A 17,508-nucleotide genomic window follows, 5' to 3' on the forward strand; every position below is an offset into this window, starting at 1 on the left:
AAAAATATTTAAAAATTTTTTGACATTTTACCTTTCATCACTGTAAGATCTGTTGTTGTCCTATATGCACAGTGACATTTTCTTTTTTTTATTGCCCCAGTGTCTTACTTTTTTCATTTTGTCCTCAAAGAAGTTTTATGTTACAGAAAAGTCACATATTGAATTCAGAGGACTCCCATGTACCCAACATCCTCCCCTTTTTCGCTCTTCCCCTATTAAAAGCATATTATATGTTGATGGTACATTTGTTAGAATTGATGTACAAATACTGAAACATAGCTACCAACCACAGTCAGTGGTTTACATTATGGTTTATAGTTTAGACCATACACTTTCATAAACTCTGATGCAATTCAACATGGTCTGTATCCATCATAACAAGATCATGTAGTATACTTCCATTATCCCCAAAATGCCCCCTGATCCATCTGTTCTATTTCTCTCACCCCCTCCCCTCGGGACCCATGGCATGTACCAGGCTTCACTTCTTGCAGGACAAGATTCATAGTCATGTGCAAGAATTCTGAGGGCTTGACATACTGGTCTATTTGGCTCTTTACACTATATTCATGTATAAATTTTAAAAAAAGAAAAAAGTAGAGCAAGAAAGAGAAGAGGAAAAAGAAAAGTCAGAGCCCAGGAAAGAGGGCCAACCAGGTACTACTTTACTTGTTAGTGTCTTACAAGTCACTTTCTAGAGACAGGAACAGCTATCTCCACACTAGATACTCTCAAGGCCATTCTTCATCTACAAATGAGACTATAATCAAGTCAGACTGAGATTCACAGTTCAATATTTCCTTAAAAGGTATCTTTTTCTGAATAATGTTCAGAGTCTTGAAACTGGTGATGATATAAATACCAGAAAATTTTAATACATTTTGGATAGCTCATTTTAACAGTAAAAAGGCAAGAAGGAAAGATAAGGAGGATAAGAAATATACCTACTAGGTTGAAACATGTATCTGTAGTTCAGAATTGCATATGGTTCAAGCTAATGCATCAGGAGCATGAGGGGTGGAAAGGATGTATGTGCCAGAAAAAAGAATGTGCTAAGGTAAAACAAAAAAAAAATTATTTCAGATGTCTTTAATTACTCAAGAGAATCAAAGACACTTCTCTGTGATTCTAGCACACACCCCCTCCCTACCACCCATCCCATTCTTATCTCCCGTAAAGAATAAAATCTTAAGTCCCTCTATCATCTAGGAAGATATCCTTCTCCCTAACTACCTATTTACAATTGTAAGAGTATTACTTGTTGAAGATTTTCCTTGATATCAAGAAATTACAGGCAAATCTTGACTCTCAAGATAATGCTATATGACATATGATCTTTCTCACTTATTTTCTCACCACTCTTTAGAAAAAATGACAAGCCAATGTGTTCACAATTCACATGCAGCATTATTCTTTCAATATCTTTCCAAAACAAGCCAAATGCCCTGAGCATGAATAAGATCTGTAGTAAACAGCTGATGATGAATTTACTCTCAATTTTTCAAATGGGATGAATCAGAGCCCAAGATCTCTAAGATAATTTTACTTTCATTAAACAGTATTTTTCAGCCACCATAATCCACAAAGCATTTCTGAAATACTGCAAAGGCAACCTATAAACATATATAGATGCTCTCCTTTATTAAGTATTTCTATGAGTCAATCAAATAAAATATATTATTGCTGACAATTCAATATGAAAGAAATAGGAAGCTGTGATAAAGGGAGGGGGAAGAGAAAGGCTATTTACACTGGTCAAGTAAGAAAAAACAATACTCTCTTTAGGAGTTAAGGGAGGCTTTTTCAGAATACGGATTGCAGTTTGAGTATTCATTTTTGTAACCTTACGGCCCAGCACAGAACCACGCAAATCCAGGAAATGTTCAAGAAACATTGCTGAATTAAGAATTATACCTATCCTAGCCCCCAATGAAGAAAAAAAGTATAATCCATATAATCTTTGGACTCAGTTATGCTCAAGAGTCAGCACATTGAACATAACAGAATCTTCCTTGAGAATAGCTGCTCCTTACCTGTTGTTGTACTGGTACCTGCTGTACCACTTGTGTAGGTACTGCTGCTTGACTAGCCACAGATGTTTGTAAAGTCACTGTCGAACCTGTGTCTGACCCAGTTTCTGATGTCTGCATGATGGTCTCTGAAATATATTAAAATAGAAATAAAGTTTAAAATGTTCTCTTTGTATGACCTCCCTTATTACATTGGTTCTTAATATCCTAGACTGAGACTAACTTTCAACTCTCAGAATATCTCTTACTTCAGTGTACTGCCATGATATGCCATCCAGGTATATATGGTCATTATAAACATTTTGAGCATTTAAAAAAAAAAGATTTGCTTATTTACTTCTGCCCCCTCCCTCCATTGTCTGCTCTCTGTGTCCATTTGCTGTGTGTTCTTCTGTGTCTGCTTGTATTCTCATTAGGCGACTCCAGGAACCGATCCTAGGATCTTCCGGAGTGGGACAGAGGCAATCATTCTCTTGCACAACCTCAGCTCCCTGGTCTGCTGTGTCTCATATTGTCTCTCCTCTGTCTTATTGTGTCATCTTGCTTTGTCAATTCTCCACGTGGGCCAGCTTGCCACACGGGCCACCTTGCCTTCACCAGGAGGCCCTAGCCATCAAACCCTGGACCTCTTATATGGTAGACGGAAGCCCAATTGCTTGAGCCACATCCACTTCCCTTTCAAATAAATACTGAAAATTTCTAATTCATATTTTTTGTAAAAACTCCCATTAGTACCTCTTACCCTGAAGCTATAAAGGTTGAATTTTATTGAAATCCACTTTCCTTAGGCCTCATCTGTTCTAAAGTGTTTTAATCACATTATAAATTATGGTCCAAAATTATGTGAAGATATTCTTAATTCTCAGAAGACAAAGTCTAACTGTATGCAAATATGTTATGGATTGCACTTTCCAGACCCTTTTATAGGATACAAAGGTGTGACTGTAATGCTAAATTCCTTTCCAAATTAACATTTTACTGTTTGGTGATTTTTTTAAAGTTAATGTATATGCAAAAACCAACTGATTAGACAAAGGAACAAGTTCACTAATTTTCTCTGCCTGTGATATGATATAGTTGTAAAATCAAAATACAATTATACTTTTACACAGTAAGATACCCAAATATCAATAATATTTAATATTTTGAAAGATGAGAAGATTACTGTCACATAAAGGAAATTTGTAAACAAAGACATGAAATTTTTCTTCCCCTCATTCACAATTCACCACACCACATTTTTTAGTTCTTTCATGCTTGACTTTCTAATACAGTATTAAATTTTGCAGTATGTTTCCTCGGCCTTCTGGCCTTGAAATCCCCCTTTCCTCAACACACATTCAATAGAAAAAAAATGTGAATTTCTTTACTACTGAGCAGAGGCCGGATTTCTAATTTTCTTTCCTGGGTGGGGGTTGGGGTGACAATATTTAATTGGTAGCTTAAGAATAATACTGTACCATGATTTGAATAATACTGCGCCATGATTTAAATCTGTGAACAGTATGCTGAACATTATTTTTTCCGATGAAAATTCTAAGAGTGTTTAGTTCTTTCAAGGAGTAAATTAACCCCTCTCAGTGTCTTTTGTCACAGCACAACCTCTTTCAAATTCTTCCCAAACCTTTTCTATCATCCCATTTAATTTTAGAAATGGACTTCCGAAAACAAACCTAACTGTTCTTATTTTATAAGTGAGGAAAGGAAAGCCCAGAAAGGTTAATAGGCTCACTAAAGGTGATAGGAGTAGCCTGGGGGCTGGGCCTTTTCACTTTGAATCTGTGCTTATTTTTCTTTCTAGACCGTGACATTGGCATCACTTCAGGTCATTGTGCATATTCTTTTTTTTTTAGTTAAAACCCTAAAGCATCACAATAAGATTTAGCACATACAAAAGATAATAGCAGATTCAGTTAGCATTGATTGCTTAACATATGCCAAGGAGTTTTCTAAATGCTTTACATTTTAATACATAAGTAAATTAATTCATGTTATAACCCAGTGTGGTTGGTACCACTATGATCTCCATTTTACTGATGAAGAACCCTCAGAGTAAGGGTGGCTAGGAAGATAAAAAAATAAAAGGAGTAGACATGACCATGTGACATAAGGCAGAGATAAAAGTCAAGTAACCCTAACAGTCACCAGCAGCCAGCACTAGACTGTCACAGATTTTGGGCAAAAACTACCATCCTGCTGATGCCTTGACTTTGGACTTTTCCTAGCCTCAAAACCATCATCTGAACTCTCCACAAAAGGATTTCATCAAAAATGGTTTAGGACAGGCAGACGTTTTGAACAACCAGCATGACCTGGTAGGAACATCTTTCTCAAAGCTCCAGAAAACAGTTCAAGGATTGTTTTAATATGGCAAGCGCCAAATAAAAAAAACGATACTTACAAATGGTAAGATCTCCTGGCATCCAGGCTGGCTCCATCCCACCCCGCACCAGCTCAGAACTCGTCTGCTTTCCCAGGACAGTTCCCTTGTCCTGGTTCTGGTGAGGGCACAGTAACCCCAGCACACAATCTGGCAGCATATATCTCTGGCCCAATCTGCCTAGTGGTGACCTGAGGGACTCACTGTACCAGAACTTGCCCTAAGTGTAGAAGGCAGCTCAATGAGCTCTGCTACAGAAAGCTGTCAGAAAACAATTAAATTGTGCTGCCTGGGGCAAGGGATTTCCAACTATAAGACATACAGTTCAGTGTCCAAGACAATAAGGAACCTGCTTCCCAGGGAAGATGAGACATTTGGAACCATGCAAACGGGAGAATTCCAAGGGTGACAAGTTCATGCCCAAGATAAGCCCCATGCACAGAAAAGATCAGGGAGGACCCTATACTTTGACCTGCAGCTATTCTCTAAACTCATTATATGGATAAGCCTGGAGGAGAGTGCTTGCAAAGTCAATCTGCAAAGACTGAAAAAGCATTTTTTTTTCTCCTCTCTCTCTCTCTCTCTCTCTTTTTTCTTGGTTAGCTCCTGGCATTCAAGAAAAGCTCTGTCATAACACTAGCTGGATACAAGTTTAAGACACAGATGCTTCAGAATCTACGTTCCAGTGATAATACATTAAAATATCAAAATGTCAAGGTTTCAACAAAAGGTTATAAAACATACAAAGAAACAGGAAACAATTGCCCAGGCAAAGGAGATGATTAAAGTATTAGAAACCATCGAGAAAGGGGACTGACACTTGGAACATATTGGACAAAAAAAATTTTTAATGTTCAAAATTTGCTCAAAAAGTCAAAGGAACACATGGACAAAGAACTAAAGGAAATCAGGAAAATGACAGATAAACCCAAAGAGAATATCAATATAGAGATGGAAATTATAAACTGGAAACAAACAGAGCTGAAGATCACAGTGACAGAAATTTAAAATTCCCTCAAGGGATTCAAGAGCAGATTGGAGCTGGCAGAAGAACCAGAGAACTTGAAGATAAGACAACTGAAATCATTCAGTCTGAGGAGCAAAAAGAAGAATGAAGAAAAGTGAACAGAGTCTGAAGAACTTGTGAAACATCGTGTACCACTATACATATTGTGGGAGTCCCAGAAGGAAAAGAAAGAAGGGGGCAGAGAAAATACTCAAAGAAATAATGGCTGAAAACTATCCAAATTTAATGAAAGACATATATGCATCCAATAAGCTCAATGAACTCCAAACAGAATAAACCCATAGAGAACCACAATGTGCCATGTTATAATCAAATTGTCAAATGCCAAAGAGAGAATTTGGAAACTCATAAGATAGAAGCAATGTGTCACACACAAGGTAGCCTCAGTAAGATTAAGAGCTGATTTCTCATTGGAAATCATGGCGGCAATAATGCAAGGGGATGACATATTTAAAGTGCTGAAAACAAATTATCAACCAAGAATTCCTTATAAAACTGTCTTTCAAAAATGAAGGAAAGACTAAGATATTTCCAGATATACAGCAACTGAGGGAGTTTGTCACCACTAGACTGGCCCTACAAGAGATGCTAAAGAGAGTTCTACAAGCTGAAAGGAAAGGACAATAGCCAATAGATTAAAGTAACATGAAGAAATAAAGATTTCTAGTGAGGGTAAAAACATGGGTAAATATAAATTCCAGTACTATTGTATTTTTGGTTTGTAACTTCTTACATGATCTAAAAGACAAATGCATAAAATGTAATAATAAATCAGTGGGTTTGGACTCAAAGTTATAAGCATTTAAGGCCCGACAAGATCTACATAAAGGTGTGGGAATGGAGGGATAAGGATAATAGTTGTGTATTCTATTGAAGTTAAGTGGTTATTGAAGCAATAGTGTTACAGATTTAGGATGTTAAATTTAAGCCCCATAGTAACTACAAAGAAAATACTGGAGAATATGTAAAGCTCATAGAAACAGAAATTAGAGTACAGGTTGCCAGGGACCCAGGGTAGGGGGGAATGGGCAGTTAATGTAAATAATGGGTGTAGTAGGTTTTCTATTTGGGAGATAGAAAAGTTTTAATAATGAAAGACTGTAAAGGTACCACAGTATATGAATTTGATTAAACCCACTGAATGGTATACTTGGGAGTGACTGAGATAGGAAAGTTTATATATATATATATATATGTTCCCAGAATTATAAAATAGGAAGGAAGGAAGGAAGGAAGGAAGGGAGGGAGGAAGGGAAAGCAAGTAAAGAGAGGGTGACCATTAAATGCAATACGTGATCCTGGATGGATTTAGCAAAGGAGGAAAATGGTTCAAAGAGACATTATTGGAATATATGGAAAAAATTGGAATAAAGACTATAAGCTTTATATCAATGCTAAATTTCTTAAACTTGATAACTGCACTTAAGTTGGTTACATAGGTGAGTACCCTTGTTCTTGGGAAATACACACAGCAATATTTAGTATTTAAGGAAATGGTAAATAAAAACCTATACAAATGTTCAGAAAATGCATTGAATAAATAGACCAATAGACTGAGAGATGAATACAGAGACAGATAGATGGACAAATACAAAGAATAAAATGGGAAAAGTGGCAATATCTTAAAGTTGGTGGAAATAGATATGGGGTTGATTATCTCGGTGGTAGGGATAAGAGTATATTGGAATTCTCTTATGAGATTCGTATTATTTTTTAACTGTCCTAAAAGGTTGACAGTATTTCAAGATAAAAAGTTAAAAAAAAAAATACATAAAAGGAAATTGATGAGACTATGGCAAATACCCCATTTATATGGGTCAGTTACTACTCAGCTCCAGACAATTGCAAATATGTGCGAAGATAAATCTGCAGCTGCCAATTCTTTGGATTTTCTAAAAGAAAGCTAAAAACACTGATTTCTTATGTGAAATCTCCCAAATGTTAAATAGTGGTTCATTAAAAAAATCATGATAGGACTGCTCTCTAAAACATACACACATATCTGTATTTCAGACTGTCATACAGGATCCCAAATATATCCTTCGAATGAGAATTAAGACCACACATTTAAAAAAAGACCACACGTATATGCCTGAAAATGATCAAAGTGACAGTAAGTACTACATAAAACTCTTGCCTGATTAACATTACTGGAGAACCAATAGTTCTCAAATTTGGAGTAGGAGATACACAAATTAGGATCCTTAATTGCCCTTATTCCTCTTTATCCCTTTGGGGGAAGGGGGGGGTCCACCACCACCAACAAAAATGACCAAAAAAATCCTCCTGGAAAGGAAAGCAAAAGCAGAGACCTTTGATTTATTACATACTCATAGACTGTTGATAGCATTTGTACTGCAGCAGAGGAGCAATTAGTGAGAGCGAAGCAATGCTTTCCTGCAGGGATTGAGGAATGAGTTAGACATTAAATATCTTCTTAGGTAAGGTTTTTCTCAGTCTCTCCTCCCAACTTCAAAATGGCTGGTGACCTCTGTCAGCTTAGCATATACCGCTGAGGGAGACAGCATTGCCAAGTAGGGCTTCTCATTTAAATTGCTCAATTAATGGTGGGTGAGTTTCTAACAGTAACTTCACTCAATACTAAAAACTCATTCCTCTTATTTTCTCAAGTGCTAGATGGAAACTTTTCAGAGGCTCCCTCATATATCTATACATTGTATTATAGCACAGTCCATATCCCTTTTTGGTATGACCCATACTTTGACATCCACTGTTTTAGAGTAAAGGCATAGAAGGGTGTAAAAAAAGAAAGAGTCATTAAAAATTATATTGAATCACTTCCTAACAACTCCAAACAATTCACCTAAGAGTGTATCAAAAGATACAAGGCATAGGTTTAGAAACTGGTCTCCTATGGAACATATAGACTCCACAAATAGGTTTTGTTTTTGGGTCAGAGTACTTACAAATTAAAATTCTTAATTGCTAACACTTAAGAATAAGAAAACATTGTGCAAAAAAAACAAATTTCCAGATTCTCTTGAAAACTGTGAAAATTTAGAAAAAGCTGAGCCTGTATTCTTTATATGTTGCATAGGCAAATTATTTAAATAGTTATATTTTACTCATTCACTTACTTGAACTCTATGGAAATTAAAATTTCTGACTTCTTTTGGGGGTAACCAGAAACATAGTCCTACAAATCCTGATTGAAGTGGAAAATTATTTTGGGGGGGGGGGTTTAAGACAATATTGATATTTGTAATAATTTACCCATTTTACACAGAAGCATAATACTCTAGCTTTGACTACTTTACCAACAGAAATGTATAGCTAAGTGGTTGGAAATATGATTCTCCTCATTTTACTGGCAAGTCAACTAAGGCTTAGAGATGATAAGTCACTTATACAAGGTTACGAAGATTTGGCCAGAACACCGAAGCCCATACATTAAACTACTTGAACATGTTAGAATTCCTGTGCTTCCTAATAGACATAATGTAGATAAAAGTGAGCAGAGTAAAGAAAAGCAAAATGGTGAATTTTTAGAATGAGAAAAAGAAAAAGAGACCTCAAATATTTAATAGGAGCAATTTTTATAGAATACAATGGGGGAAATAAGATAGGTAGGAAACAATGGTTTGTATGACAAAGCTAGAGTATCATGGAGAATGTCCATCCAGTCACTGGATTTATCCACACACCATATCAAAACAGGCATATAAAGCCCAATCCAGAATAATCAATAATTGTCCTAGAACATCCTTTTTACTCCCAAATCATTGCAGATTGACACAATCTCCTGGGCTCCTGGATTATAGGGTCCCACCAATTGATAAGAACTTGGATGCTCATTTTTATCTTCATTTTCCTTAATAGACAACTTCATTCTCCTCTGATATTGAGGTGCTCTGTCAGCCCTCATGCCATGTAAGCAACCTTGCAGGTGTGTTTCACTCACATACTTTCAAGGGATTCACTCAAAATGTTATAACCATAAGCAGGGTCTCATTTAATAAATCTTTCCAGGTACCAGGCATTGTGCTAACTGCTTTAAACACATTTGCTCATTTAATCCTTAGAAGAACCCTGTAATGAAGGTGTTATTATTCCCATTTAACGAATGAGGAAACTTAGGCACAGAAGCATTAAATAACTTGCCCAAAGCCAGAGAACTAGTAAGGGGAAGAGCCTGAGTTCAAAGTTAGGTCTGACCCTAAAGTCCATGATATCAGCCACCATGTACATTGCTTTGTAGTATTACGATAATGGCAGGGCTTTCAAATGATAGGTTAGACTGACTGCTGGTCCAGAACAGCAAAGTCTTTGGGGACTTGAAGCTACTGAATTTGATCTACAATTCCAACATCTCATCTCCCTCTGACACTTTAAAGTAGAGAAGTACTCTCTCTTTCTATTGAGGCCATAATATAATAAAACCCAAATAATAAGTATATTGCCAGAGGCATTCTAGTTGATTAATTCTGAAGACCTAATTTAACAGCAGATCAATTAGATTGTTAAAGCATGTTTGGAGAGTATAAGCCTTCTGCCAAATTTTTCTAAACAGATCATTTAAACCCACTGACACATTCAAAGTATTCTGGTAGCTTTCCAGTATTTCTGCAAAGCAAGGATCGTCACATTAGGGTTATATCTTAGCATGCTTCACTGGCAAGTTTTGTTTTAGACCCAGCATAACGGTTTATGTGTTCATTTGCTGTGTTCCCATTCATGCAGCAGTGGTTTCTGGTGCTTTGTTTATGTTTAGGAGTAATTTGGTTCATTTCGTTTCTTCACAGTCTCCTTTCAAGTAATATTTATTTATCAGTCACAAATGCAGTCACATTAATCCATTTTGATAAGCTAAATAAACCCCTGCAGTTTGTCAATGATGCAGCCCATATGTAAATGAGTTGTATATTCTTATAGGAGAGACATGCACAATTTCAGTCTAGTCATCCTTGCCTAATGTGGCTGTCAGGTGTGTCATGAGCAACAGATGCTTGTTTGACAAAAGACCTCTTTATTCTGGCTAATTAAGCAGTTGGACACACCCGCCTGTTAACGGTTCTGCTTTGTACAGCCAGCTCTGGCTGAATCATGCGAATCTACAGCTAAATAGGCCACATTTTGAAAGAAGGCTAATTAACCCCTAGAAGAAGGAAAAGAATATTGCAAAAACCCAGCTGCTGAATGTGACGAGATTAGCATTTCTTCAACCTGATGGGCAAAACCTAGGCAAAGCAAATGTGTTTGAAACAAACATGCATTACTGCAAGTTTTTAGTTATTCAAATGTTAATTGTGGAACTTCCTGAAGATTATTTAATACAGTCAAATTCACAGTAGGATTCCTTTTGTCACACACAATGTACATGCCAGATTAAATGCTTCAACTGTCTGACCTAATCAATTACTTATCAAACAGAACTACATAACTGGGCTAGCTTTAAAAATAGGTAGTATCCATCTAATTTTTAGTGGGGTCTCTCAACTTGAAATAATTTGCTCCCCTAAAAAGCAAAGTTTGCAAAGTTTGGTTCCACTACATTGACTGTATTGTGTTTTACACAGAAGAATGTAACAGGTTTTAATTCAGAATAGAAAATAAAGACCTGCAATTTAATTCTGAAGTACACGACAGAATTTCCTTCCTTTTTCTTTAGTAGAAAAAGGTGCTAGCTCTACTTCATACTTGAGCCAAATTAACCAAAATTATAATAGTCACTAATTGTTACAGTAATAAAAAATCACATTTAAAATGTTACCACACTCAAAAATAAACTATGCACAAGAGCATTAGAAACCTGGTTTAACATAAGATCATAAGAATACATTTTCATAATTGAAAATTATTTTTAAAATACAGAAAAAGAACTTTGATACCTGTGTGCTTTTACACTAAGATCCAAAATCATTACAACTGAAGTTCCACAGCATAAAAATTTTATTTCTAATACTCTCACTAGGCATCAGCATTTTAAATAAATATTAATACACACAATGCCCACAGCAATTAAAATTTCTATTTATTAAAATTAGACAATGTAAAATTTTATTTCTAATATTCTCACTAGGCATCAGCATTTTAAATAAATATTAATATACATAATGTCCACAGCAATTAAAATTTCTAGTTATTAAAATTAGACAACTAAAGAATGAAGTGCTTTTGGAGGAAAATTGCTTATATTTATTTTCTTGAAAATAAAAGTAATATGAAGTATACGTATTTCTGATTATTCTGAAGTAGATAAAAAATATTACTTTGATTCTTTAAAAATGGAGGCTACTAAGTTACTCTCAAAGACAATACCATAAAATTGATGGGTCATATTAGAAATTAAAAATATTTACTCTAAATTTGGTTAAGTGATCATATGATGATTTTAGTTTTCTGAAACTTTGGCAAAAACATATTGAGCTGATTAATTTACCTACACATATAAAACACTATATATAGCTTGGCATTTTTTTGCCCTTAGCACAAATGAAAGAAATTACTTAAGCTAGAAACTAGCCAAATACCAAGTCTTTATTTAAAACATAGCTTTGTGAAAATTTTATTCATTATAAAACACAGGATTTTGTCAGATCAATAAATCAAGTAAATGAAGGGATGTAAAAAGAAAAATCATGAATTTTCTATAGTATAAAAAGCTCTGCCTCTTTATTTAGGTTTGATGTTATAATTCTCTTGACTGTGTACAATAAATCTTTTGTACTAAATTGATCTGCTAAAAAATGATGGAATGATAATAGTGCAGACAGCTTAGTAGTCATCTTCCTGTGATAACTGATGACAGTGATTAATGTTGGTAATGATTAATCAGCACACTGGTAACATACACATGTTGCCTGGGTAACTTTTTTCACTTTTCAAACAAAGGTTTTCTTAACTAATTATTTCCCTGACTCAGAAAGGATTATGAAAAAACTGTTTCTTTTGGAGGAAAAAAAAAATTCCTGACAGTTTTTATCTTAAAAGACTATTTTAAAAAATAAAATGAAACAATCCATTAAATCCTATTAAAATGGTATAGCAATTACTTTATTGCTATTTATTTCCAATTATCAAGAGAAATGGTCATCAGGCACAGAGGTAATCTTGAACAAAAGAGAACCAAGTTCTTGTCCACTCAAGCACTGGTACCCACCATTTTCTCTTACAATCATGAAATTAATAGGCAGGTCAGTCTCACCTAGCTAGTATATGCTAAAAGTAATAGCTGAAATAGCCCAGGTAATAGCTGAAAATAAAGAAAAGCAAAACAAAACAAGAAAATCAAAAACCTCTAAGCACCCCATCCCTGCAATTATACTACTGGAAGAAAGGTGTGAGCATAAAATGATGCAATATTAAGAAACATTCTTACCAAAATCTATGAGACAGAGTTTTAAATATTTCTGACGAGTGGTCAACTCAATCCTGAGAGTGACTAGAATCAATTGCAGAGAGCATTTAGTGATAATAACTCTAAGGACTGAAAGATTATAAACACTGAGCATTTTATCATAAATCTGTTATCTTCACTATTACAGACAGTACTAGCTACCACTGTTGAGTATATACTATGTGGTAGATGATTTGTATATACTTAATCTTCATTAATTTCCCCCATGAAGCAGATATTCCCATTTTACAGGAGAATAAAGTAAGGTTTAGAGAGATTAACTTGCCCAGAGGAATGGAGTTATTAAGCAATAAAGCCAGGATTCCAATCCAGGTCCTCCTCACTCAAGCAATGTCACCCAGGAACCATTCTGCTGTTTAACAAAATCAACTTTAAACATATTGTCTATGGAGACTTTGGGCACCAATACAAGGAATTCTGAATTTGAACAAATAGACAGTAACATATAACTTGCAAATATGCATCATGTGATTACTATGGGGTCAATACACTTTTATGAAGTCATCAAAGCTATAATTTTTACAATATGGAAAATCATATCATGGATAAAAGGACATCTGCACTAACCTTGTGCTCACAAAATATTTTATAGGTGCAACAGAAATAATACAAAGACTCATTAACCTTTAAGAATTTAAATTATCCCATAAAAACCATCAAATAAGGGCCCAATTAAGTGAGTGTGTATATGTAGTAGTACACACAAACAAAAGGATGTTCACTTAAATATTGCTCACATTAGCAAATAATAAGCATTCAAAACAACCATAATTGGGGAACTAATAAATTGTTATAATCTATATCCCTATAATGGAATAATATATACAATCAGGTATATAAAAGCCAACAAGGAAAGATAGCTACAATATCATAAACATAAAAAGCAGATTGCCGAACATTATGTGCCTATGATGCAATTTTATTCACAGATATATCATTATATGCTTAAGAAAAATTCTTGAGGCATATACTATAAACTAAACAGAGGTTACCACATAGGAGTTGGATTACAGGAGTATTAATTTTATATTTTATAAATTAATACTTTTTAATTTTTTATAATGAAAATTCATTTTGAATCACAGAAGTGTGTGTGTGTGCATAAAGAGAGAGAGAAAGAGGCTCACACAATGACTCTTCCAGGATCTTATTTGTGATGGTTGGGCCATGGGAGGGGACAAGGCGTTTCTGAAACATAGACAAAGGCTTCTAAACTTTGAGAGGCCTCAGAGATTGCCCTGGACTTGCTGGACAAAAGCAGCATGAGTTCCAGAGACCCATTTCAGCTTGGACCTGTCCCAAATAGTCAGTTTTAAATTCTGTAACATAAATAGCCCTTGTAATCCCAAGGATACCTGCAAAGATAGATTTTGATCTGTTCAGTTGCAGGGCAAGAGTTCCAACTGTAAAAGGGCTCAAAACTCTCAAGGTGTTCTAAAATACAACCTTTTCAATGTTTCTAATGGAATGGGCTATCTTTAAAGTATCTCTGGAGATTTTGCCTATAGATCCATTCATTCTTACTCCAGGACTTTTGCCATTTTGTGCTGCAGGGAGGAAATCTAAGACAATACACATTCCAAAAGGTCAAATATGATCCTTTCCTTATGATACTGTCTGGTATCTACTGCCCACAGCCAATACATGAATTTCAATCCTATCCTTTGTTTACAAAATGGCAATAGCAGCAGTACCTTTTCCCAAAGATCTCAAACTGAGGAGAGGATATAGGTAGGGAATATCTAAGTATTTAGTCTCACCAAGCAAACAGTCCATTTCTAAACTAGCCCTACTGTTAGCTGTCCATTCTTCCTACACCCTAAACACAAAACTTTTCTCCTTTTTTTCCCCTCCAGTAACTACTGTGGTTTTTCTACACATGAAAGCACTCATCCTACCTTGTTTTGGGTTGTCAAACAAGAATAAGCTTGCCAACTAGGGCTTCCAGGGGGGTCTCACTTTAGACAGGACAGGAGCAAGGGAAAGGCAAAGATTAGCTCAAAAGGCAGTGTTACTTAAAGAATTACGAAAGAAACAAGCAGGCAGTGCTGTCCCAACACAGAATAATTTCATTCAGTTTTACAGGGAATAAAGGCAAGAATAGGAATCCTTAACTTTCTTTATACCAGGAAACCTCCAATGACAGCTTTCTTCTTAGACTCTGCTGCCTACACAAGAAATTTTTCTATTTTCTTTTTCATCAGCCTCTCATTTCTTTTTCTTCTTATAAAAGTGGAGAATAGGGAAACGGACTTTGGCCCAGTGGTTAGGGCGTCTGTCTACCATATGGGAGGTCCGCGGTTCAAACCCCGGGCCTCCTTGACCCATGTGGAGCTGGCCATGCGCAGCGCTGATGCGCGCAAGGAGTGCCATGCCACGCAAGGGGTGTCCCCCGCGTGGGGGAGCCCCACGCGCAAGGAGTGCGCCCGTGAGGTAAGCCGCCCAGCGTGAAAAGAAAGAGCAGCCTGCCCAGGAATGGCGCCGCCCACACTTCCCGTGCCGCTGACGACAACAGAAGCGGACAGAGAAACAAGACGCAGCAAACAGACACCAAGAACAGACAACCAGGGGAGGGGGGGAAATTAAATAAATAAATAAATCTTTAAAAAAAAAAAAAAAGTGGAGAATAGTCTTTTATAGTTCCTAACTTTTCTAATGATTGGCTCAAAGAGATCATACCTAAAAGGGCAAAAACAATAATGTATAACATTGCTAATAATGGAAACAATATATCCCATTTTAAATGTACAGTATCTTAAAAAGAAATGAATTCTCATTACTTACTGCTATTTTTTGGCAAATGTAGTGAATTTGGGTATGGGTGGATTTCAATAAAAATCGATACATTCGCACATAAATTTTGAAACACTCACTGTAAAACTTAGTGCTTTAATCAAATCAAATTACATTGACTTTCACCTTAAGGTTATCTCATAAATCTTTAGTTAATATCCCTAACTGGAATTATTAATATGCTTAAAATCGCCCATAAGTTCTATATTATTAAAAATTATCATGTAATATTTTAGATAATCGTGAAAATTCACATTACGAGTTTCATTTTCTTCCCTTCCTCCTCTTATTTTACTTTGATGGTCTTCCCTGGGGGAGAGAATGAGAGAGGATAGAGGGGCAGTCTCTCTTTATCTCTGGTAATATATTAATAATAACTATTCTTATAACAATTCTTCCTTTTATCACCAAACTTGCTCACAAGAGCGCTTTATGATCACCACCACCATTTCTGCAAAACGTATGCAACTCCTCATGCATTGCTATCTGGTTTCTGCCACATCACTCCAATAAAATTGTTCTTTCTAAAGTCATTAAGGAACAACCTCAATCTACAAATTCAATGGCCTTTTCTTAGCTTTCAGATTCATATTACTATCAAATTACACTTGAAATTAATAATAGTCTCTTTCTACTTAAAAAGTTCTTCCCTCTTGCCTGTTAAGACATTCTGTTTTTCTGATTTTCTTCCTACCAGTCTGTCCAGTCTTTATCTGTTTCTCTTAAAAGTCTAATTTCTTCCCCTTGAGCCCAAAACAAGAGTTGAGTTTGGGATATCTCTTCCACTCTCTCAACACTCCTGTTTTGAAGAATTTAGCCACTAACAACTATTATCTGTATATGAATGACTCCTAATCTCTAACCAATACCTCTTCTTCTCCTGTACTACAGTTCTGGATTTTGAACAACCAATTGAACCATCTTAAATCACCTGCCTGTTACTACAAGTCCAACTGTTCAAATGAAATCACCAAAGCCCAGCTAAAGTTTTTATCATTCCTAATAAATTTTCTGCTGGTAAATGCTATTAGATGAGGTGGGGAATACAGTCTCTGTCCTCAATGAGTTCGAAATCTACTAAAGGCATATGGCAAGAATAGCAATCTTGGCTTCTTAAAGAAGCCTTAAAATAAAGCCAGTCTTCTTTTTTCTTTTACCCACAAATTTAATCACTGAGGCCAATGATTCCCTTAATTATTTCTCAAAAATATTCACATATCTCCATTTACCTCATATATCCTAGAGTTCAGACGATACTTACAATAGGTCCTCAGTGGCCTCAGTATGAACTGCAAACCCCTTAACAGAGCTGATAAGGTTCTTTAGTTAGAGTTTCTGCCTATCATCTTCCAAAGAGCATGAACAATTCAGTCAAATGGAACTACCCTCAGATCCACAAACCTGCACTGCTTACTCTTGCCAGGGGCATTTGAACAAGTGGTTTCTTCTGCTTGAAACAATTTTTCCTTCCCACCTTCTCTCATCTTTCAGGTCTCAGTATAAATACTACTTCCTCTAGGTAGCCCCCAAAACAACCACCATTTCTCCCCACTCCTCTTAACAAGCCTGTGTCTGGTATCCTCCTGGATATCCTATGCTTACTCTATAAACAGAAATTATCAACTATTTTAGAAAGCGTGGCCTGGTAAGTTTCCTTTTTTTTTCATGAGATAGAAGCACTCAGAAATTTTTAATTTTCATAATCAAAATGGTACGAACAAGTAATTACCCTAACAGTAATTGTTCTAACTTTCATCATTTACTACTTGAAACTTATTTGAGCTTAGCAACATTCAACTGAGATTCTTCTGTTTTCTTATCATTCAAACTTTTCATACACACACACACACACAAACAATACTAGGGAGCCTCTAGTTATTAGTTAACATATTTTATGTAA

At 35.7% G+C, this 17,508-nt stretch overlaps 1 protein-coding gene across 17 annotated transcripts in view; it reads right to left on the bottom strand.

The window, feature by feature from the left end:
* RFX3 (regulatory factor X3) overlaps positions 1–17,508 on the bottom strand; it is a 345,069-nt gene that overhangs the window by 200,911 nt on the left and 126,650 nt on the right. For 16 of the 17 annotated variants that reach the window (XM_058301791.2, XM_058301786.2, XM_058301783.2 and 13 more), the window contains one exon: positions 2,034–2,158. In XM_058301791.2, coding sequence (XP_058157774.1) covers positions 2,034–2,150 — 117 coding nt within the window. In that variant the 5' untranslated portion in view covers positions 2,151–2,158. Of the gene's footprint in view, positions 1–2,033; positions 2,159–4,431; positions 4,631–17,508 lie in introns of all 17 variants that reach the window. The other variant, XM_071216709.1, reaches the window with a different exon arrangement.

Source organism: Dasypus novemcinctus, chromosome 8 (assembly GCF_030445035.2).
Source record: "Dasypus novemcinctus isolate mDasNov1 chromosome 8, mDasNov1.1.hap2, whole genome shotgun sequence".
Lineage (NCBI taxonomy): Eukaryota > Metazoa > Chordata > Mammalia > Cingulata > Dasypodidae > Dasypus > Dasypus novemcinctus.